Source organism: Phaethon lepturus, unplaced genomic scaffold (assembly GCF_000687285.1).
Source record: "Phaethon lepturus isolate BGI_N335 unplaced genomic scaffold, ASM68728v1 scaffold5762, whole genome shotgun sequence".
In the NCBI taxonomy this organism is placed as follows: domain Eukaryota; kingdom Metazoa; phylum Chordata; class Aves; order Phaethontiformes; family Phaethontidae; genus Phaethon; species Phaethon lepturus.
This window is the reverse complement of record NW_010525409.1, coordinates 24,393-48,683: the sequence shown is the minus strand read 5'-3', so window position 1 is coordinate 48,683 and position 24,291 is coordinate 24,393. Positions and strand designations below refer to the sequence as shown.

Here is a 24,291-nt window from a genome sequence, read left to right as displayed (position 1 = left end):
TCTTTCCCTTTGTTGTTTGGTTCATGTTGTTGTTGTTTTAGTGTTTTGGAGTGGGTTTTTGGTTTGGTTTGGGGTGGGCAGGGTGAAGAAAGGGTAGGGGGATGAACAAATAATTATGAAGAAGGCAAGCCATAAGTTTTACATAATAGAGAACACTTATTAGGTCATCTAACTCATCCTCCAATTTATGCCCGCTGATATTTACAATATGCTTCTGTATTTTGAAAAACATTCTACGGAAATCACAATGTCAGACTAACATCAATAAAGCACAAGTATATGTTATGGCAGGGGTACAAACACATTCTGCTATGTGCCAGAATGTTCAATCAGCACTTCAGGAAGTGGAAGCAGTTTCTGAGGACAGGATATCTGACAGAATACATCTATAAATAGAAGGTTTTGATTGTTCAACAGTATGCTGAAATTTTCACACTGGTAATCTTTTATAATAATTATTTCAAGGTATTCGATCATTTGAAAAAAAAAAATCTACGTGGTGGGAAACCACACTATCTAAAACTACTTCTTCTATTTTTAATACACCTCCATTTCTCATAATACTAGATTCTTCTTAATATACGTAAGGGAGAACTGGTGCCAGACTGTTCAGTTTACGTAGTAACAGTTAGGGAATCGTATTTGCTTCAACTAGACTCAGAAAAGTTAAGACAGACTCATAATCTTCAGTATACTGTTGTTGCACTAGCACTAGTTATTTTTTATGTACCAGATCTCTTTGTAAGAAATATTAAATAACTACATATTAAATAATATATCATTAATAAAGTATATGCACTTCAAACACTTCTGATGGTACTTGTGCATAGGAATTCACTATTACACCCACTTTACAGGTGCAAATACTGAGAGAGAAAGTAATCCTGTGGTCAGAAGCACAGATGGGAATGAAAAGGAGGTCACCGATTTACCCATGAAACCATACTACTTGGAAGGAATGGCCAGTACTGTGTTAAAACATATTGGCATTACTTCTCTCTGGTTTTCTATTTGGAACAAGATCATTGCTACTAACATATTGTGGAGGAAATGCACTTTGAGAAAACATTCAGGGAAGCAAATCTGAACAAAAAGCAGTCTAGGGAATTATTAAAACACATAATGAACCAGAATTACACCCGAATCAAGAATAACCTGTTTCTTACAGTAAGAAATTGATTTGATGCAAAAGAGCAAAAGGAGAGTTAATGCCATCTCTTATAGCTGAGACAAGCCCTCAGCTACAGGTAAAACCAGCAGAAGTTACTAGCTAGCTTTCTTGCAAGACACACGGAGTTTAGCCAAACTTTTAAGCCTTGAATCCAGTTCAGACCCAACCAATTCTTCCAGTGAACAAATAAAATCAAGATCACTGAGTGGGAACAGAATGTGTGGAAAATGCCCATATAATCAGACAATCTCTTCGAGACATGTTTCAAAGTCAGTTTTCCTTGCTACACCTCTCCACATGGCATATACCCAACGCAATCCAACATGGACAGAGGGTTTTGTCTATGCAGACAAAACAACATATGAATTTTTTTATAAGTTTGTGAAACACATATGAAGACCATGTCAAATTTACTTGCTGAAGTAAACCAAATCAGCAAGAGTACAAGCCACGACACTTTGCAGCAGCTTTACAGTTACTTCTCACAGTAATCAAGACTCACAAATCTCTGCATATGTAAGTCAGATGTAGGTACAGGGGTGCTCAGCGAATTTTGTAAGAATGAAACCATGGTGGGCTGCTGATAACCACAAAGGGCTTTAAAGGGAAGTAATAAATCACTTGTCCTGCTTCCCCCTCTATGCATCATCTTAAATCCCTTCATGCCTCACCTGCTGGATATCCTGAACTTTATTAAACCATAGTGTTGAATAAAGTTTCACATCTAGTCTTTGATATTCACATATGGGTTACAAAGTCTAACTTAAGTTAATAAAGTTTATTTTAGAACATACTTGAAGGTGACTTAAGATTAAATGACAGGATTTATTTTCTAGGTTAGCTTCCTGTGAAGTTACATTAGCAAGGCCTAATTTATCCCACAACTACTTTGCAATTCTCATTCACGGTACATTTCCAGCATACAGTGAATAAAATAAAGGAGGTGAACCAGGCAGAAACTTGTAGGTCTTAAAGAAAGGCTTTAGCAGCCAGGTCCTTATTTTTACTATGGAGGCTCCTGGCTTGTAAGCTTTAAATCCTTGATAGCTTGGTTCCCCTAAGCTCTATGTACAGGAATGAATCATATATCTTAGAGAAAGGGAGGAAGTTGGAGGTAGGAGAAATTACAGAGGGAATACCTTTCTTCTCGTATCCTTCTCACTCGCTCAGCTCGTTCTAGTTTCTTTTGTTCTTCATATGCTTTTTGTTCTGTAGTGTCTCTTTGGATGCGCTCATTTAAGGCATCAAAATCTTTTGCTATGATATGTAGAAGCCAATATAAACCTTTTTTTATTGATTTATCAATTTTTTTCCCACAGCCCATGACAGCTGAGCAAGGTTCCTGTAAATATAGGGAGAAGAAGGAGGGGAAAATTATTTGCAGTTCAGATCACATTCCTTGACTGAAAACAAGAAATCAGCCAAACAACTACTGTTTTACTCTGAAGCTTGCCAAACACTAAGAAGTATGGGAAAGAAATTTGCATATAGATATTCTATAAATTTAGGTGCTTTTTTTGCCAAGATACAAATCATATTCGTTCTACCAAATACCATTATTTCCAGTCCTTTTCCACTAATACTAGAATACTCCACAGAAAAACATGTTTGCATGTCTATCTCTAAATAGACATATATATACGCCTGTTCCATATACACACACGTGTTACGTATATACCTGATATGTGTATATATGTATATTTACACACCTGTTTCTATACACATCCATATCTATGCATCTATATAGAAACATAATTTCTCAACCTCAAATATGTATGTTCTGTTTTGCTGCTTGTTTATAATAGCCTATGTTATATTTATCTAGTAAAACGGAACAACAGGGATGTAAGATAATCAGCTTAGCTTCAGTTCATGAAAGAAACGTTAGAGTTATTCATAAGCACAGAGGATAAATAAAATCCAGTGTGAATTTGTCAGAAAAACTGTCAAACCAATTAAATTTTTTGGATCAGAACAGGTATTGTGGATAGAGGTGCCTGACTGGAGTAAAACATTTGTCATGATCACCAAGCAAGAGAAACATGATCTAGGCAAATCTATTGGAAGATGGGTACAAAACCCGTTGTTAATTTAGTTTGGAATACTTTATCTAGCTTGGATGCAACACTTCAAGGAAGTGGATTGACAGGAAGGAATGAAGAGGAGCACAGTGAGAAAAATCAGACAAAATTGGTTATGATCACACATCTGGTAAGAAAACATGGAAGGAACAGGAGTGGTTCTTCTCTTGAGATGAAAAAGTTTCAAGGAGATATGATAATAGACTTCAAAAACATAAGGCGTGACTACAAATAGGAAAAGAATCATTTGCTCTTCATGTTCATAGTCAAGAGGATAAATATAATCGGCTTTAATTGGAACAAGATATGGCTTGATTCCAGCTTAGAACATGGAAAAGAACTAGATGACATCTCAAGATCTCTTCAGAACTATTTTCCAGAATGTTTTGGAGCACTGTATGGGTCTCATAAACTGTTCTCGGAGTAACATTTGAATAGATCTAGCTATGTATTTGACATGAGAAATTATATTTCACACTGACTGCGTTCAGGATTTGTGTTCATGAATGAAAAAACATTAAAATAACCTAACTCCCCAATATCAAAACCTAAAAATCCTCTGAGTTATCTCTTCATTTGACAAGCATTTAAATGGCACCATAGTCAGATATGGCATGTACTATTTACAGTACAAAAAAATAATTCTGACCTGTTATGTCCCTCCAAGAGTGCCAAACCTAGTTTGCATTTTAATACATTCCCACTTTGTCTAAATTAAGGTTCAAATATGAGCATTGTTCACTACAGAACACTACAATATTCTCTAGCAGAACCTAATCAAAGAGAAGATGTATAGGCAGTAATACCTTGTTTCTCTGAGAAAACTGATAGAACAACAGACAGCACTGGGGTAATTTTCTTCTAGGTTTGCACAAGGCTTATTGTCACTGCAGTTCGGTTTTAAAATATAGAGATTTAGAAATATCAAATATACAGATATATAAAAAAACAATGAATTTTCATTGAAACAATGAAACAAATAATTTTCATTGAAATTTTGTGACAGTGAGAAAATCACACCTTCCATTTGCTTTAATATTTTGCAGGGAAATTTAACGATCCAGAAGAAAACTAATTAAAAGATTAAGAACAAACAAAAGTTTTTTTGGTCCTTGCCTGATTTTATTCAAATCTTGTTTCATTACGCCCCTGTTTAAATTCACCACATAAGTCATCACACTGAAATATGCTGGGACCAAGTTTACCTTCAATAAGCCTAGTAAAGAAACTGCCCACTTCAGTATATAAAAGTCTCAGAATGACTTAGAGTATGTGATCTAGTTTCTTTGTTGGTTACACCCAAGATATAAATGGAGAATAAGTACAGCATCTTACTGGAATATGTAATAAATTAAGTAATTCTAAAGTATTGGAAAAACACACTAGAATTTTTCAGGTTTTTTATATTGACAATGCTTTGCAAGAAAATATTTTTGCCACAGAAGTCCTTGAGAAAAAAACTGTGAACTTGCAATTTTTATTTTTATGATTGCTATACGCATAGTGCAAAATCCACTGACTTGAAAAGCCCTCAAAGAGTCACGACAGCTATGCCCTGCTATAACCTAACTTTCCACAGAAAACTATAGCAATATGTACTCCCCTATGAATCTTGCAACTCTCCCTAGGGAAATAAGTATTTTTTACATTCTAAAACCCAAATACCAGATGGAATCATTTTGCAAAATTGCCTTCTAATTTCGGTTAATAACAGTGTAACTCTCATTATCTTCTAAAATGTTTCTTATTGAAACTAGAAAAAGATTGTAAAAGTAAAGCCCATAAATAGTTAACTAACAAACTGCTTGATTAGAACAAAGGCTTAAAGAAAACTTCAAAGATAAATTATCTGAAATAATGGCCAACATTAAGTAGCGTTCACATAGATTTCTGGGTTTTGGCTCCTCTGCCCCCTGCCTTTTTTAATTATTTTTTTTAACATGACTGTGAATACTACATCTGAAATGTAGCTATTTTAGGACAGATACTAACTAGCTTTAACAGTGTTCTTTGATGACTACTGTGCTGGGAATTAGAAGCGCTAGGAATTAGATTACATTCTTACTGTTTGCCAGATGGTAACTCATGCTAAATGATGGTTTTAGCTATGAACAGAAATGAGACAAACATCACGTGACCAGTAGTCCTTCCTGAATGTCAGTGTAGGCAAATTCCATTTCCTGCTTCTTTTTTAAAAAGGTGGAATACTAAACTTGCTGTCCAACTAAACAAGTTTTAAACCACATCAGTAATTAATTTTTCTTACATGGTTTCAGAGTGGACCAGCACGTACACTTTCAGAACCTTGTTATAAAAATTTCTTCAACAGATCCATAAGAAGAACGTCAAGGTGAACAGCAGAATTGCTAGCAAAACAGATATATGTACTGCATTGTTAATGGGATTGCAGGGTTCTAGTTTCAGTTTTACACTGTGTGGCATGGCACAATCCCCCACCTTATTGCAAGCATTACATACATATTTGAAAATGAAGCATCTTAAAATATACTTACAATTTGACATAGACATTTGTGTTCATTGACAAGCTTTTCCAGAGATAAGGATTCAATTACATCTGCTTCTGACAGAGCTCCTTCTCTGTCTTGCTTATTTGCCAGCCTAAAGAAAAAATCAAAAGAAACAGCACCCTGACATGAGAGATTCTCACATCTCCAAAAGCTAAGTTTTGGATAAAAGTAGGAGGAAGGGGAAGAAGGAAAAAGTAAAGAGAAAATGCCTGGTTTCAGCTTTAATTCTTAATTGTTCTTTCTACTTAAAACGTGTTAGCCCATGCACTATATTCAGCAGATAATAATATTAAATAATTACTAAGCACCCATAGACAAAGCAATTATAATTTACAGCTAAGAAGACAGATGTAAAAGACTGTACCGTTCTACATCTAAAGCTACACAGCACAATCTGTTGGGAGTCTACGAATCAAAAGTTCAAAACTTCACAACTTCCCAAACCATGTGCATTTCCCCACATAATACTGCTTCATGATCATCTCAGGTCTGCCTACTATGCAGAATTTCTCTTTGACGCCAAACAACTTGATCTGTAGTGTTTTGAACCTGCTCTTCATAAGTAAAACTCAAACCTTGGAGGGAGGAACTTGCATGACTGGCTCTCAAAAACTACACTTTATTATTAAATAGAGGGAAGAAAAAGAAAGGTATATGAAACACATACCTTACAAAATAAGCATTCTGCAAGATAAAGTGTCATCATTGTCTTATTTCTTACAGATACAGTAAAAGAAGATTCCGGAAGATTAAAAAAAAAATCTTAATTTTGGGGGGGACTCTTGTTCTTGATCAGATTTGTCTTCCACATACTCCATAACTGTATCCAATCCATAACCTGACTATCCTCAAGACCTCAATTTCTTGATTAAAATGGATTTAGATCAATCAACATCCAGGAAGGTAGGATGGATTACAGACATAACGATCATGTGTGCCTCACTTCTTTAGGAAAATGGGCTTAAATCTTCTCAGTCATTCCCAGAAAAATGCAACATGCATTTATGCCAGTACATGTATTCTATACAGAAATGGATAAATTTTCAGAACCAAAGGAAAAGTGTACATGACGCAATCTGTAGAAAATGTCAGAAAAATATTAACAAGGTAAGTTTACCTAAGTAAGGAAGGTGTTAGCCAAGCAGTTGTATTCTCTAAGAAGAAACTTAAAGGACTTATCTTGATGTCATGTTGGTCAATGACTTTCTGAATTTGCTTACAAGCAAATTTTAGTAACAAATGGAGACATTTAGATACAAATCCAAAAAATATATTTTAGAGAGACAAACAAAAATGACAAAAAGAGACAAACACATAGGAAATAATTGATGTTTCCTGAGGATCTGAGAGTTGTATAAGGAGTAAACAAAACTTCACAAAGGGGTCAAGTCGAAAAAGAGTTGTTCCCATCTTCCATAAAAACTCTTGGTGACAATAGGATATACAGTCTTTCCTCTCTCATTACCCACTTTGAATTAAAAGCTAGTATGGTAAATCTCTAGGAACTATGAAAATATATTAAATAATATTTCACTAGTAACAGACTACTCATGTTCAAAGTTACTGTTTTTCAGCATGACAACTGGTGCTGTTTGCTTTGAACCAGTGTAGACCATTTTGGAATATAAGCATACAACGCAATCTGATTTTAATGTTGTTCTGAAACTTAGCAACCCTTCCATTGCAAGAGAACTCCAATTCAACTTTCTGGCTAAAATCACAAGTATTTGGCTTCCATTAATGCAATGGCAGGTGGTGTTGGAACCCAACCATAGCCTTTCTTCTGAAATCTCAAGTCATTAGGGAATGTTAGGCCAAGGCTTGTACTTTGGATTTATCATACTCCTTGCAGGGGGGAACAATAGAAGAAATTCACTCCATAGCACAACTTGTCAGCACCTCAGTTTGCTCTAAGACCTTATTCCTTCCCATTTTCCAGTATTGCAGTATTACAGCCTCAGTTCTTAATTATTTTACTCCCAAGAGAGTTTTTAACCTCAAAGAGACATTAAAAGAAAAAGCTGTGTTGCTCAAAAAAACATTCCTTGTCACCATTAACCTCGCACACTACGATTCATTATCTAATCTTTCCTTTCAGGTAGAGTTTATGAAGGAGACCATGGAAAGACAGCTTTTCAAACATCCATTCTCTCTCGTTCTTCATCAGTCTTAAGAACTATTTGCAGTCCCAAAGGTTCACATACTTATCACCAGCTTGGGGATAAAAACCCCTACAAGCTACTGATGATCAACTTTGCTGATTTGCCTGCAGAGCTAGAAAGAGCACAAGAAGGCTTTTCCCATCCTCCTTTGATAATCCATTCCCATTTTTCAACAAAAAAAGTAACTCTACAGTAGTTTGTACTCTGTATGGTTTAGTGCAGAGATTCCCTAACTGTTGTTCAACGCGTATATAAAAGCTATGATATTTTCAATATGCTTATCATACTCTGGCACTATTCCTTCTCACCAAGCAGCTAGGACAAGTCATGTCCTCTCAGTATTTGGCTATGAAACAGGGTCAAAGCTAAACCAGTGAAAAACTGAAATGAAATTCAAGAAAGCTATGGAAAGTAATTAAAAGACTGGAAACAATTATCTCCACTTTTTTCTTATTTAACTTACCTTTGCCATAATCTGAAAACCTTATTGCACCACCCCCTAGTCTCAAAAAGCATTCCTCAGCAGTGCTGTCAATTCCTATCTAGATCTAACTGAAGAAAATATTTCTGAACACAGACTTTGCTGCCACAGCCTATTCCTTTCTCACCTCTAGATTAAATAACTGCAATGTTTACCATGTTATTGGACTGCACATTCTACAAAGCACAGCCAAAGCAGAATGAAATGTTGTTAAGCTGCATAGCTCAGCGTGACTGTGACACTAATGTCCTATAACTTGCAGTAGCTGCTGATTTTTAACCTCTCACATCTTGAAAGATGTAAGATTTGTCTTTTTGGTCAATCAGCTTCCATTTTCTCCACAGCACTCCTGTTGCAATACTGACTGTATTCAAAAAAATACAGCTGAGGAGCTGTATCTGGAAAGGTAGCATATCCAAACAGCTGTCTCCACCTTAGTGTCCCCAAGAACTGAAGTGGTATAGCACAGGTCATACATTTCCTGCTGTACACCCCTGCCCTGCTTCAGCTTTTAGGTCAAACTTATAAATGGAGTTAAAATATTTTTAAGGTACTGACTGTGATACAGGGTATTATTATGCTGGATTTTTTCCCCTTTCAAGTAAATGTATGAATGACCTAGCCCTCCTTCCTTTTTCCTTCGTGCTTCAGTGTAGAAGAAAGCAATCCCTGCACTTACACTTGTGCTTCATAGGTAGGCAGTGCTCCCCTTGCAGCTTACAAGGCCTCTAGCTAGGGAGCTGCTCTTCGACATGTCCTGCTACTGGGCAGCTCCAGCAGTGATCCGCCTCTCAGAAAGGCTGGGTTTCAAACAGGCAGAACCAGATTCCCCAAGTAGAAAGTAATCAATTTGCCCAACTATTGCAGTTGCAGAAGTCAGCTTCTCTCTCACACAACCGCTCCTGAAGATGAACCCTTGGACAATTATTTAAGAACTAGAAGCAAAAGGCATGCAGAAAATACTTAATGGAATGCTACTCAAGACACATTACTTATGCAAATATTCAAAACGTTTTCCAGATTATACTGAAGCTTACCCTCAGGAGTTTCTCTGTAAAGGATAAAACAGAAAGCCACCAGCACAAGATTAAAAGGTAAAGACTTTTCTTTTACTTAATGTTTATCACGTTGCAAATATGAGAAAAAGCCTGTGTAGTGTGGTTTGGAATGGAAATGTGCCTAAGTGTCAAGACATACAAACAATGGATATCTACCCTGCAAAGAATTGGATATTCCTCTGGGTGAATATAGTCTGAGAGCTCTGCTGCTCATGCACAGGGATGCTAGGTTTTGAGGCAAATTTTATCCCTTCTTTAGGTAATATGGCAGAGTTATCTTAAAGGACAGACTTTGATTTTAATTTTCCAAGTCAGTAGAACTTCATATATAGCAATTTTTCGTGTTTAAAAAACTGTAGGAGGTATATATCAAAACATACTTGAAAGAACAGGAGAGTGTCTATTGGTTTATCACATGAAGTTTGCTGAGTGAGAAGCTTTCATACATAAAATCATGCTTGGCTTATTTCAATTTCACATAAAGTGTATTTGGAACTTTCTTTGTGTAACAAACTTACTTTACGCAAGAAATAACAAAAAGGTAGGCACCAACTGCTGTTATATCAAGTAAGATTTTTTTAAGCAACTAGAGAGCTTTTGAACTTTATTTTAAGAGTCATGGGAAACAATGTGGAAAGGGAGTGTATGTGTGCATTGGCACAACTAACATCTACAGTTCAGTAACAATATTTCTCTTAGAAGCCAGAAGACATGCCAGAGAAAAACAAAGTCTGAATGCAAAATATGTGTGTTCCTTGACCTGTTTCTAAAATGTAAATTACTGAGCAAAGAGGGGGGGAAAAAAAATCAGTATTGAAGTCTACTTTACAATCCAAAAGATTTGGTCAAAACCACTATGAAAAGGACATATTTATATCTCATCTTTCATCAAAAATCCAAGTGGTGTGACAGAAAGGGTTTATTTGGGAAAAGGGTATTTTGTATTTGGGAAAAGGGTATTTTGTACGAGGGTATGTGCGTGCGCATGTGTTTGTTTTCTTCTTTTGCAGACTTGGAGGTTTTTTTTTTAACAGTTTCTTTCCAACTTAGATATTTCTCTCTACTTGTGTGGGACACTTACAAGTAACATAACACTGAAAACTAAATACAATAGAGGGTACACACTGGACGAGTGAGTACTCTGTAAAAGTGTCTCACAGATGCTTCTTTTGGGGTTAAGTTTAATCAGAGTCAGTTATCACAAACCCAAAATTTTGGGTCAAACCTGCATGGTGGCCATCAAAATTAACAAAGAGTAAAGCATCCCTGAGGTCAAAGTATTACCGTTTCAGAACTATCAACATGATTAAAAGCAGCTTAAGGAAAATGTATCTTTATGAGAATGATTTATCTAAGATCAAGAATATTAGTCTTTAAGGCTACTTCAAGAAGCCATAGCTTTGAGTGACTGAATTAGTATTCCTGGGAAAACAAAGAAAAGACAGAACCTCTGAATTTAACAGCAGTCTACACAAGGGAGAGAATAATGCCATATTCTTCAGTCTATTCTTAAAGATTTTAAATCTTCTATTTAAAAATGCTGTTCTACATTTTTCCTTCAGAAGTTCCATCTATTAACTTTTTTCTTGGGCAATCCTGTGGACAGCAATCAGTAGGATGTTTTATCCTAGAGAAGTGAGGCCTCAGCAGACATAGCAAGAAAAGGTTTGTTAGTCTCTTTATGTTTTGCTCATGTTAACATCCATGAAAGTCAAACTCCTGATCCAGAAACAGGCAGAAAAATGTCAGCTTGTCAGATTGTTTTGTTTGTTCTTTCCTCTTCAGTTACTGGCAGTTCATTAGCTTTTTGAGGAAGTCACAGAAAACAAAATTCTTGATAACTTTAACAAACAAGCAGATAGCAGAACTAGCCGACAGTTTCAGGCCTCCCATGGAGACCACAAGGCACTCTAAGATTAAGCTCTGAGCCCCCTCTTTCTGCAGACTTGCAGATTGCCTTTAAATTGCTTTAGTTAAAGCTTTTAACTACACTGATATAACGCAAATGGTGGGTGTTAACAGACGTTAAACTACATTCTTCTTTAGAAATCTAAGCCCCTGTGCCTTCCAGATTGTTGACAACAATTACAAACCCATCAGTAACTTCTTACTGATTGACACTAGGGTCTTTCTCAAATAAACTGGCTTATTTAATTTCTCTAGTTTGCTTTTCATGCCTTCAATTCTTATGCAAAACAATCCTTTGAATAGTAGGGTAAGCCATATTGAAACATATTGCTACAAAGATAATCTGCCTGCAAACATGAATTAAGAGTTTGCTTTCATGCAGTTGCAGGGAGATATGAGAGACATTTCTCTAATTCAACCTTTTCCCTAAACAGTTCCTTCAGGTTACACTTAAATAAAAGAATAGTTAGAAATAAGATTCTAAACTCATCTTGTTTAGAATATCTCTAGGCAACTCTAGAGCAATTTCATTCTCATATTACATTTTGAAGTGGTCACAAGAATGTCAACATTTATAATTTGTTTCATTTTGGTTAAGTGGCCTCATTCTCACCTCAGGTCTGAATCATATTCCTATTTACCGAAAACATATTTCTCTGACACACTCTGCTCTGCTATCAGTTTAATCACACCTATTGATCAAATAGGCTGCATCCAAAGAGATGTCTGAGCTCACGTCAGGAATATTATGTACAGCTTCCAGGTGTGTAATTCCAAAAGCAATGTCAATAAATGATATTGCTATATATTTTTGTATGAGCTTTAAAAAAATTGTAAATATGAATTATTTTCTTATACTTTATTTCATCTTGATATCTCAATACCTAAGCAAACATTAAAGTTATTTAGTCAAGGTTGCCTATAAGATATGTTTTTTAAAAAGCTGCCTGGAAATGCTTACATTTATTACAGGCAGCTTCAAAGGCTGTGATACATAGCTATATGGTCTGACAGAGATGAAATGGGAATGTAAAGTAGGTGGGATGTTGTACAGTACAAATTTTAAGCCTGCAATTCTACTGCCAGCAAGACAAAAATATTGAAACTGATTTACAGCAATAAAAAGTTGTTAATTAGGAGTTCAAACTATATATAGAATCATAAGGGTTGGAAAAGACCTTTAAGATCATCAAGTCCAACTGTCAACCCAACACCACCATGCCCACTAAACCATGGCCCAAAGTGCCACATCTACATGTTTTTTGAACACCTCCAGTGATGGTGGCTCCACCACCTCTCTGGGCAGCCTGTTTGACCACTCAGTCAAGAAATTTTTCTTAATATCCAGCCTAAACCTCCCCTGGTGGAACTTGAGGCCATTTCCTCTCGTCCTATCGCTAGTTACCTGGAAGAGACCAACATCCACTTCACTACAACCCCCTTTCAGGTAGTTGTAGAGAGTGATAAGGTCTTCCCTCAGCCTCCTCTTCTGAACAAGGCTGAACAAGCCCAGTTCCCTCAGCCACTCCTCATAAGACTTGTGCTCCAGACCCCTCACCAGCTTCGTTGTCCTTCTCTGGACACGCTCCAGCACCTCAATGTCCTTCTTGTAGTGAGGGGCCCAAAACTGAACACTGTATTCGAGGTGGGCCCTCACAAGCACAGGTACAGGGGCATGATTGCTTCCCTAGTCCTGCTGGCCATGCTATTTCTGATACAGGCCAGGATGCTGGGCTCAGACCTGGGCACACTGCTGGCTCATATTCAGCCAGTTGTCAACCAGCACCCCCAGGTCCTTTTCTGCCAGGCAGCTTTCCAGCCACTCCTCCCCAAGCCTGTAGCGTTGCATGGGGTTGTTCTGACCGAAGTGCACGACTCGGCACTTAGCCTTGTTAAACCTATTAAATGGAAAGAATTTCACCCGTTCTCTATCCTGTTGCAGCCCTTTCTCTTGCTCCTAATTTATTTTCAAATACTGCTTTAAGAATATATCAATATCTGGATCTTAATTATGTGATCTTTTGGCAAGAGGAGATTATGATTTCCACTCTGTATTTCTGTGACCTATAGGTGGCAATCGTATTTACACCAGCTAATTACGTGAAGGTGCTGATTTCTAGTATTATTCTTGCTGGAAATAAACAAATAAACCCAGGTATCTACAATGTATACATTTATTTCTCTCTACTGCTCATTTCTGAGGTCTCTTAAAGATCACTACTGACAGTAAATCTCTGGTTTAATAGGTAGAAATACACCATCAAAAACATTAAGTAAGTTCTTCAGTTTTGCTTTTAATCAAGGGATACTCCATTCCTTTATCAATTGCAGAGAATAACCTATGGACTAACTGATTTGCATAGTGAGATCAATGTTTTGTCAGTCAGGACTTGTAGGTGCAGTATGCGTGACCGTAACTGTGACTTATGTCAGTGCAAAAGCACAAACTCACCACCTTCCATTCCCCAAAGTATCAGTAGGGTGCATAAGAATTGCTGTCTGTAGACATGGAAATGGTGGTAGATGCTCTTCTTCCAAGTCTTCCACATCTGCAGCCACACATAAGTAACAAAGGTTCCAAAACTCCAAGGAACAATGTCAGATTTGCCACTGATTCACTGTGTATCTTTGAACCAAATACTTCATAAAATAGCAAGGAAACCCCAAGTTTTTCTAACTGGAACGTAAGATAAGTACTGACAGTCGTAGAGATTTCAAAAGTATAAAAGCTTGTAATACAGATGATTCACAAACTGCCATATTCTCCCACTCCACTAATGCTGAAGTCTATAGCATGCATCATTCCCTTCTCTTCTCTTCTCTCTCTGGATTCTTTCCCGTATCATGCAATACCATACAATCAACACAAGACAGTTACATCTCCTACAACATGACTGTGTTACAGATTTCTGGCCAAACACTCAAGAACACCTGAACTGTTTTAAGTAACTTAGGTCTATTTTCCCCCTCTACACCTCCCTTGGAGGGCTTACTCCAGCAGCATGATTTGTTTATACTTTTCCAGCAACTTTGGACTCATTCTTAACTCTCTTATGAACTCCTTGAATACTCAGACCTGTTTTAATCCATTCAAATCTCATGTTTTTACACAGTATCAACATTTCTCCACCTTCCATGATCTACTTCACACTAATTAGAGCAACTCCCAAGCTACCTTGCTTCAAACACACCATTTCTATGTTGCATATTGGTCATTTTGGTTTCACTGGGTAGCCTTATGGCAGTTACGGTGGGTAGCACTGTCTCAAGGGGACAAGCAACCAGACTGTACTTCCTCAATTTACTTTGTAGGCAATGTCAGAAGCAATGTGCTACAGGTTATTTCCCAGGGATGAAGGCTGACAAATATAAATGACCTCTGCATGTTAGTATTTTGTAATATTAAGAATGAGATACCCAGTAGCGCTTGAGTCCCCTGTGCTGAAAATGTTACTGATTTTGCACTATCATATGGTATATACTCTGATACAATTTAGCCACCTTCCACATATAATGGCAACTTTTGTTAGGCTCATAACCAGAGCAAACTCTCTACCTTTAGTATTTTCCTGTTGAACCACTCCCATGCTTCCCACAAACAGAACCTTGAACTTAGAACTATTTTAAAATATGTTTTTCCAAGGACTTACCATCCTAAGACAGAGATGCTTTAAGAGGATATTTTCATCCAACCACCTTGCATTGTGATAATCCTTGGTTTAAGCATGTTTGTTTACAAGGTATTTCAGCTAAAGGAAACTTTTTAAACAAAGAGAAAACAAATGGAACCTGTAGCAAGATTGCTTACTTTAGTTACTTAAGATATATCTTTGGGTAACAGGGCAAGATTCCAAAACACCATCAAACAAGTTCCTTCTTTTCTTGTGAGAATATATGTGACAGCACAGCCTTTGGAGTAAAATTAAATTTCAACTCGCCTTCCTAGTTTTTCCCCCAGACTACTGTAAGTGTCTTAAACTGTAGGCATTTAAATGGTATACGTGTCTCACTAATTTTTTGTTGCTAAACTTAAGATACTTAAAGCTGTAATCAAGTTCCAGACCAGAGTATGACTCCAAACATTACACAGAGCCATTGTGCTCAAAAATAACAGTTATGCGGGACTGTTGGTACTGTATTACAGAACTATAATGTAACTTTACTGCAGCGTAGAAATGGAATAAAAAGAAAATAATAAAAAAAAATAAAATTACTTGTAACCTGAAATTCCTTTGGGACATGTTGCCTGAAAGTGTCCTCTACCCAGTGCCCTTAATCAATCCATAACTAAGTAACAGGAAAACAAACTGACCCTTATTTTTGTTGCAATCACACACCAAAAAAAAACCAAACCCAAAAGTAGGTATTTCAGCAGAGGTAAAGAAGGAGTATGATGCAGAACTCAGATCATACATTTCAAAGAGCTCTTAAAGTGAGAATTCTCCTCCTTGATTATCTGCAAGTCCTCATCTTGGTGGACCACAGTATGTTAAAATGAATGTAAGAAGGCATGCAAATTGCATCAAAGATCAAACACAAACAGAGCCTTTTGTATCAGGCATTTTAATGAAGGTGCTGAATAACCCAGAAAGACTGAACAAAACTATGGAATTCAAAATAAACAGGAGTTTGTTGTAAGTTGGGGAGTGGGGAGGACATAAACCAATTCATCAACACCAAAAAAGAAGCCATTAAATCTAAGTACAACCAGTAACAAGAGTTCCGTATGATCAACTTACCTACTTTGCATATCCATTTATGCTTTATAACTTAATACAGCCCAAACCTCATTTTTGGATGTTGGCTCCCTGTTTACTGGTTCTACTGATAAATTATGTAGGTGGAAGAATATTCTATATGGCTGCTTTGCAATTAAGCAAAAGGACCTTTCAACTTGTTTTTTTCTCCACCCCCCCCTTAAAAAATGGAGAAGATTATATAAAAAATTACATTTCCATCAAATTCATTATCCTTGAATTTAGGACATTATCATCATAACAGATTAATAATGGTGGTCCAGTCCTCAGAATCTATTATTCCCCTAGTCAGTGTGCTGAGGTAACTGTCATTATAAAGACATTCTCAGCCACATATGTCATCAGTTTGGCTGGAGAGACTCATAACCCTGAGTCAACAGTAAAGGAAGGCAAAGACTCTTGCAATAACGTTAAAATGTATTTGACACGGATGTGAAAACTGTGTTTCTGAACCTGTCAGCTATACATGTAGATGCCTACCAGAAGAGCAAATACAAAATTAATCACCAGCGGACCTACATGATAAAAATGCTGAGAGGGGAGGGGAGGGAAGCCTTTCTAGGAGATAAGGTATGCCAGTGACCAAACTGAGATGATGCATGTGCATTCCTACTTTTTCTCCCCAAATACATGTATGAAAGCACATCAATAATCCTTGAACTCTGAGTACAACTTAGGTACTGGGCAAAACTGGGCCTGATTCTTCCTCCTTTCTCTTCCTTCACCCTGCCACCTCCTCCCCAAATCCACCCTGTAGCCCTGTCTGTTCTTTGGCTATTTTGTTGTTTTGTTTTGTTGTTTGTATATCTTTGGCTTTTGTTCTTTTCTGCTCCTTTCTCTTCCTTCACCCTGCCACCTCCTCCCCAAATCCACCCTGTAGCCCTGTCTGTTCTTTGGCTACATTTTCAATCTTACATTGCTTCTAAGTGTGAACAGAGAAGGCACAGTGCCACATCACTTTGACTAAGTTATTGTAGCCATATTATTTGAGCAACTCCATTTCTACAGATTATCTTTTATTAAAGACTGGCTAGCAGCTTGTGATTCTGGCTTCAAACATATGGTTTCAGCACCAGTAACAGTTCAGAAAAAAGATGACAAAGCAGCATTTATGACTGAGGGATGGCCAGAATCACAGGCAAACCTCACCAATGCACTTCAGATTTATATGTGCAAGAGCATTTAGGGCTGTTGCTAAACATAGTCAATAATTTGAAGCTACAGTTTAACAAGCTAATGTTTTCCCATCTACTGATTTGATTTGCCTTTTCTGCAGTCTCTTATCTGTTTTAACCTAAATTTTCCAACCTTCGATGAAGAAAAAGTCTGATGAGGATGTGCTAGGCTGTGCTACTTTATCACACCAGAAGGATCATCTTTTAAAATCTTTTTTTGAATGTAGGGGACACTAAGTCCACTGGAGTGCTTTCAGTCCACATATTCCCTTCACTCAACTCTAAAAGAATAGGCATATTCTCCCTCTATTGACAAAAACTTCAAGGAAATAGATCTTTCATCTCAGTCAAAAGAACAACAGGACATGCCCCTATACGTATACAGAAACACGTAGGACAACAACAAGGACTCAGTATATGAACAAAGCTTGTTGTGGAATACTCAAGAAGTCAAGCCAACAATTTCCAAGGTTATCTTTGTCGTGAAGACATCCTTATTTATTTGAAACCAGCATGTGTTTCAGTTGCCAGTATAATCAACCACATTTATTGGCAAGCATGTTCAGTGGCAGGTTTTGAAGGCAAGCCCTACAGGATATAAGATATGAGACTAGAGTTCCACTGCTTACATTCCACTCTTTAGTGAGACTGATGTTTAAACAAGAAAAAAAAAAATCCATTAACAGCCATCTTAAGTATTTTCTGCTTACTTCTTTGCAAGTTTGATATTTGACAATATTTGCAGATTTGCAATTCTGTTGCTTCCTGCCACCCCCCTCCCCAAGGAATACAGCTGTTTCAAGATCAAGGCACCCAAAACATTGCAAAGTAGATGTCAACTGTTAATGGATACACAAATTGAAGGTGAAGCCCAGTATAGTTCTTATGCTCCTGTGTTTAAATTACTTTCAAACCATAGGAGATTAACCATATGAAAAATTGGTAACCGCCCTTTTGAGAAATTGTACTGTGTTCTGAAGGAGTAACTGGGTGACTGCATGCATGTTTTAGAACTTTTCAGTAATTACTCACATTCTCTTAGATACAAGAAAGTCTTGCCACGTCACATCATAGGCATTAATGGTGCCCTTAGAACTTGCTTTTAATCACAGGCTTGTCAAGCCATGCTAAATTAACATGGGTCAACAGATGTGTTAGGCTACACTAAAACAGATTTTCAGGTCACTTCTCTGAAGCCTTGTTTAGCACTCCTGGTTCCTTTCACATGCCCCAGACTGAACTTTCCCTGCAGCAGTCTCAGTTGTGCCAAGCAGCTCTGAAACATTCCTAAAGAATGTTATCTTGAAAAAATTGCCTGACTTCTGCTGTGGGAAGATACACAGCAAGTTAGACAATGAAGAGGAATTATTGTAACAAAACTAATACACATTGCATTTTCCCCACCCCAAAGTAATGTTTTCCAATAAATTACTTGCAAGCTTGCCTGATCACAAGTCAGTACATTACCGTAACTTCTAATGACTGCCAGGCTTTCTGGATTCTCTTGATGTGAATCAACAAACAAAATTCAAGTATTAAGGCATTAAGGGGGAAAAAAAAAAAGAAAAAAAGAAAAGCAGTAAGGGAAATCCACACTAGGATAGAATATCAACGTTCTTTCTCATGAATGATCTCTGCAGCATTTCAAGTTTCATTTTTCAGCTAATCCTCCTGCAGACAGGCACATTTAAGTCTGTGGAAGACATGTTCACACTGTTCAACTCCATGACTTAGATTATGCAAAAATCTATTTAGGGACTTTAAATACGCATAAGGGAGCAGAGATACCACAGCAGTACCATTTGAAGCTGTTCAAATGTAACAAAATCATTTGCATATTGACAGGTTACTGGATTGATCCTTTGCAGTTATTACAAATGCATCCTTTTGGAGACTGCATTTGCTTACTAAAAAAAATAAATAAATGTTTAGAATTGGGGTTTGCAAAGAAATGCACCTATAAAACACTATTTTAGAAGACTGCCCTGAAAGCTCTGAAAACAGCCAAGAGATACTACTGTACTGTTTATCATTTACACTTGGAACAGCCCTTTGAAAGACACACATTTGACTTAACTATAAGACCTCAAGTAAAAATCCCGTAATCTTCTAGTCCTGAACATTTTACTTTTTACTGAAATTTTCCATTCTTGATCATAGTCCAAGAAAAACATTCACGTAGAGTTTGAGGAAAATACTTTCTTCCCTACAATTAAAAATAGTTGAACTTAGATATTTTCTAAAACATATACAATAGAAACTTTCTCTTAATTATATCTCCAGCAAAGCTTGCACAACAGCTAGGGTAGAAAACAGAACTAAATCCACTTCCTATTAAATAAGAAACAGTACTGAATAGTATCCCACTATGGCGCACAAAGTACATTTGTATAAATTTTATGAAGACTGCAAATGACAACGTAAGAACAGGTGACAGTAATCCAAAAAAGGCTTAGAAAACCTTCAAGCTGCAATATTAGTGATATGGACCCACCTCTATGAAAACTCAGACATTAAAAAAAAAAAAAAGAAAAAAGTATTTTCACGCTAAATTGTTAGAGTTCTGTTGTTCTGTATGAAAACTCAGACATCCAAAAAATAAGACAAAAAAAGTATTTTCATGCTAAATTATTAAAGTTCTGTTGTTCTGTTTTGCTGTAGAGTTAACTGCTTCAGTTACAATCAGATTATCTTCCCAGGCAATGGAAGGCAAGGAAAATAGGGAAAGGTTTTTCACTGTGGCTAAACTAAAAGCCTAAAGTAGCTTATTCGTGCCAGATTCATTAGATAGTCTAACTCAAAACCTCTAAAGCTGAAGTGCGTGTTTCCTACTGAGAATCCAGAACTGGAGCAGCAGATTCACTTCTATTTCCAAAAAGATTTAAAAGTTGCTTAGTTTTTATCAAGTAAGGAACGACGATAAAATAAGAATTTGAGTTACTGCTCTTTTCCTCCCCAAAATAAAAGTCCTCTCCACATGCCATATTCCTCATTGTTCTAAGTTCTAGACCCTACACTACAAATCTACCACAAAAATGGGCTTGGGCTACAAATCACGGTATATGGAAAAACCACTACAGTGAAGAAACTGAGGGAAGACTGTTAACTGCACCTGTCTGAAGATAATCATAACCTAAAGTTTTTAAGTCGTACAGAAACTGGATTAAATGATAAGAGTGCACTGACACCACCTACCTTGTACATTTGTTCAGAACACCTACCACTTCCAATTCATTGCTACTTTTACTTTACTTTTGTGGAGAGTGAAGTAGCTCTAATCTCCAAAACTACTTTTCATGTATACCTATAACTGCTAACACTGATTGTTGTTACACTTTGATTACAGTGAAACAACTCCCTGTGTTGCAAGAGGGGAAAAAAACCTGAAAAAAACCAGAACACAAAAACCATGAGAGACCGCCTCCAAGAGCTTAAACTGAGAGCCAAGGAACTACAGATAGCTGTAGAAAACAACGGTGCAACTGTACAAGAAGAGCAGGAGGAGTTTGAACAGCAGGCCATTATTTATGAAAAAGAGCCCATAACTGAAAGGCACTTGCATGAAATCCAGAAGCTTCAGAATGAAATTAATAACTTGGTAGAGGAAGTTCATAAATTCAGTCAGCAACAAAAAAGCCTACTATCTTCAATGAGAAGATTCAGTGTTCTGAAAAAGGAATCTAACATAGCAAGAGAAATAAAAATTCAAGCAGAACACATAAGAAAATGTTTGGATGAACTGTCAATAACAGTGAAAAAAGCTGAAAATGAACATGGGCCATCACGTGCCACAGTAAGAATTCTAGCTTCTCAGCACACTTTCTTATCCCAGCGTTACCTAAATGCTATGCTCTCATACAACGATGCTATAACTGCTAAGCAAGAGAAATGCAGAAGATTTATTGTCCGTCAGCTTGAAGTAGCTGGTAAAGAGGTATCTGAGGAAGAAGTCAATGACATGCTTCAACAAGGAAAATGGGAGATTTTCAATGAAAATCTACTCACTGAAGTCAAAATTACCAAAGCTCAGCTTTCGGAGATTGAACAGAGACACAAAGAACTAGTCAATCTGGAGAACCAGATCAAAGACTTAAAGGAACTTTTTATCCAGATATCAGTTCTCGTGGAGGAGCAAGGGGAGATGATGAACAACATTGAATTCAGTATGAACAACACTCAAGAATACACTCAAGTATCCAAAGAAAAATTTGGGCTTGCAGTCAAGTATCGAAAAAGAAACCCTTGCAAAGCAGTATGCTGCTGGTGTTGTCCATGCTGCAAATGACAAAAGAAATAAACTGTTTGAAATACCAATGGTTCCTATTTAGTAAACTGATCTTGTAAAGCAGTCTCAGGATCCCTCAATTGCTTCATTTTTCTCCCCATTTCCTCTTCCACAGAGCTCTCAGGAAAAACTGCACCTGTTTTTCCAGAGTTAGAAAAATGCAAAGAATTTTACGGTTTTCACAGAAATATATGAACTAGGGGAAAGGATCAAAGGACACAAGTGACAGTTTTTTGCTCTCCTCTCAAACCAAAGCAACGTGGCAACAAACTATCTGTGGTTTTGAGAACCATTGAAAATATTGTTAATCTCAAAGACAGGATTCATAAGAACGGTTTAGTCACCTTTTTATAAAATAATAATTAGTATTTTAATTGCCTTGTGGTTTTTTAGCACTCATATTGACTTGGTTCAAATTCTAAGTTTTTTTTCCAAAAATCTGAAATTCTACCAAAAAAACCCCTACACATACAGCAGACATCGTCAGTAATAATCCAGAACGTGATGCCTAAACCAAACAAGAAGTCAGAAAACAGTTGTTATCAGGAGTGTTTCAATACTGCCTCTATAGGAAAAGTTACTTACAGGCTTACTTACCTGCTTAATGCCATGAAATAATGCTCCTGTTATAGCGGGACAGTGTGCACTGTCTTATGGAATGCAAAACAGACAATGGGTTATTTATTTTAGTAACAGCATGCTGTATTTCTTACAGATAGGTGTTGAGCTGATATTTTCTGAACACATTAAAGATCACTAGCAGCAGAAGATCATGTCACCAAGCCTACAGGGATATTTGTTAGCAGCCTGCTGAGAAGCCAAGCATTAATAAACTGACATAGAGATATTTACATTATTCAGCTACATAGGCAGACCCCCACCAGGTAAGGATAGGGGAATATGATACTTTATTACACAGTGGTAAGACACATTCTAACTACTGCCTAGCCTACCTAAATATGCAGTTGCCTCTGCAATCTCACTTTTCATAGAATCATAGAATAATTTGGATTGGAAGGGGCCCTTAAAGGCCATCTAGTCCAAGCCCCCTGCAGTGAGCAGGGACATTGCAACTAGATCAGGTTACTCAGAGCCCCATCCAACCTAACCTTGAATGTTTCCAGGGATGAGGTGTCTACCACTTCTCTGAGCAACCTGTGCCAGTGTTTCAGCACCCTCATTGTCATACATTTCTTCCTTAGATCTAGTCCTATCTATCTATCTACCCTCTTTTACTTTAAAACCACTACCCCTTGTCCTACCACAACAGGCCCTGCTAAAAGGATTGTCCCCATCTTTCTTATAAGGCCCTTTGAAGTACTGGAAGGCTGCAATAAGGTCTCCCCGGAGGCTTCTCTTCTCCAGGCTGAACAACCCCAACCCTCTCAGCCTGTCCTCACAGGAGAGGTGTTCCAGCCCTCTAATAATTTTTGTGGCCTCCTCTGTCCCAACAGGTCCAGGTCTTTCCTGTGCTGAGGGCTCCAGAGCTGGACACAGGACTCCACGTAGGGTCTCACCAGAGTGGAGCAGAGGGGCAGAATCACCTCCCTCGACCTGCTGGCCACGCTGCTTTGGATGCAGCCCAGGATACAGCTGGCCTTCTGGGCTGCGAGTGCACATTGCCAGCTCATGTCCAGTTTTTCATCCCCCAGTACCCCCAAACGCTTCTCAGCAGGGCTGCTCTTGATTCCTTCCACCCCCAGCCTGTATTGATACTGGGGGTTGCTCTGACCCAGGTGCAGGACCCTGCACTTGGCCTTGTTGAACCTCATTAAGTTTACATGGGCCCATTCCTCAACCTTGTCCAGGTCCCTCTGGATGGCATTGTGTCCCTCAGGTGTGTCAACTGCACCACTCAGCCTGGTGTTGTCTGTGAACTTGCTGAGGGTGGACTCAATCCCACTGTCTATGTCATTGATGAAGATACTGAACAGTACTGGTCCCAGTACAGACCCCTGAGGGACACCACTCATCACTGATCTCCATCCAGAATTGCTGTTGACCACTACCCTCTGGATGCAATCATCCTACCAATTCCTCATCCACTGAACAGTCCACCCATCAAATCCATATCTCTCCAATTTAGAGAGAACAATGTTGTGGGAGACTGTGTCAAATGAAGTCCAGATAGATGACATCCATAGCTCTTCTTGAAGAGTTTGTACCTTTGCTAGTACAAAAATGAAGGAAAAATATAATTTAAAAAATAGGACTTCATCCTTATAAAAATAAACATAACCTAAAACCACAGAATGATTTAGGTTGGAAGGAACTTCTAGGGAACATCCAGACCAACCTCTTGCTCAAACTCTTGCTGAAATCAAGACCGGAATCTCCCTGGTTGCAGCTCTTGTCCACCACTTCTCTGAGAAGACCCCTGTTCTGTTATCTTCACACCTTATGGGTAGGCAGCAGGAAGCTCTCTCCCTGAGTTTCTTCATCTTAAGTCCAAATAAATGCAGCTCTCTGACTCTCCTCATATGTCATACACTCCAATACCTGAGCAGCATGGACTCACTATAGTATAATCAACAGTTGTCTTCACGGTGTTCTTGTAGTGGGAAGTCCAGAACCAGACACAGTATAGGACAGGCATTTATTTTTACTGCTACAGGAATAGCTGGAAGAACTAGCTGAAGGCTTCCAGAACTACAAATGGTCCCATGAAATTCTGCTAATTGTAGA

At 37.7% G+C, this 24,291-nt stretch overlaps 2 protein-coding genes across 2 annotated transcripts in view; one reads left to right on the top strand and one right to left on the bottom strand.

Annotated features, from left to right (window-relative positions):
• The window catches only part of ARL13B (ADP-ribosylation factor-like 13B), a 46,299-nt gene that overhangs the window by 7,951 nt on the left and 14,057 nt on the right, over nt 1-24,291 (bottom strand). The window contains exons 4-5 of the mRNA XM_010282727.1: nt 5,766-5,871; nt 2,310-2,513 (exon numbers count right to left, since the gene is read on the bottom strand). Of these exons, the coding sequence (XP_010281029.1) occupies nt 2,310-2,513; nt 5,766-5,871 (310 nt within the window). The remainder of the gene's footprint in view (nt 1-2,309; nt 2,514-5,765; nt 5,872-24,291) is intronic.
• STX19 (syntaxin 19) lies at nt 20,731-21,606 on the top strand. Its single transcript, XM_010282726.1, has one exon. The coding sequence runs from the start codon at nt 20,731-20,733 to the stop codon at nt 21,604-21,606; it is 876 nt and encodes a 291-aa protein (XP_010281028.1).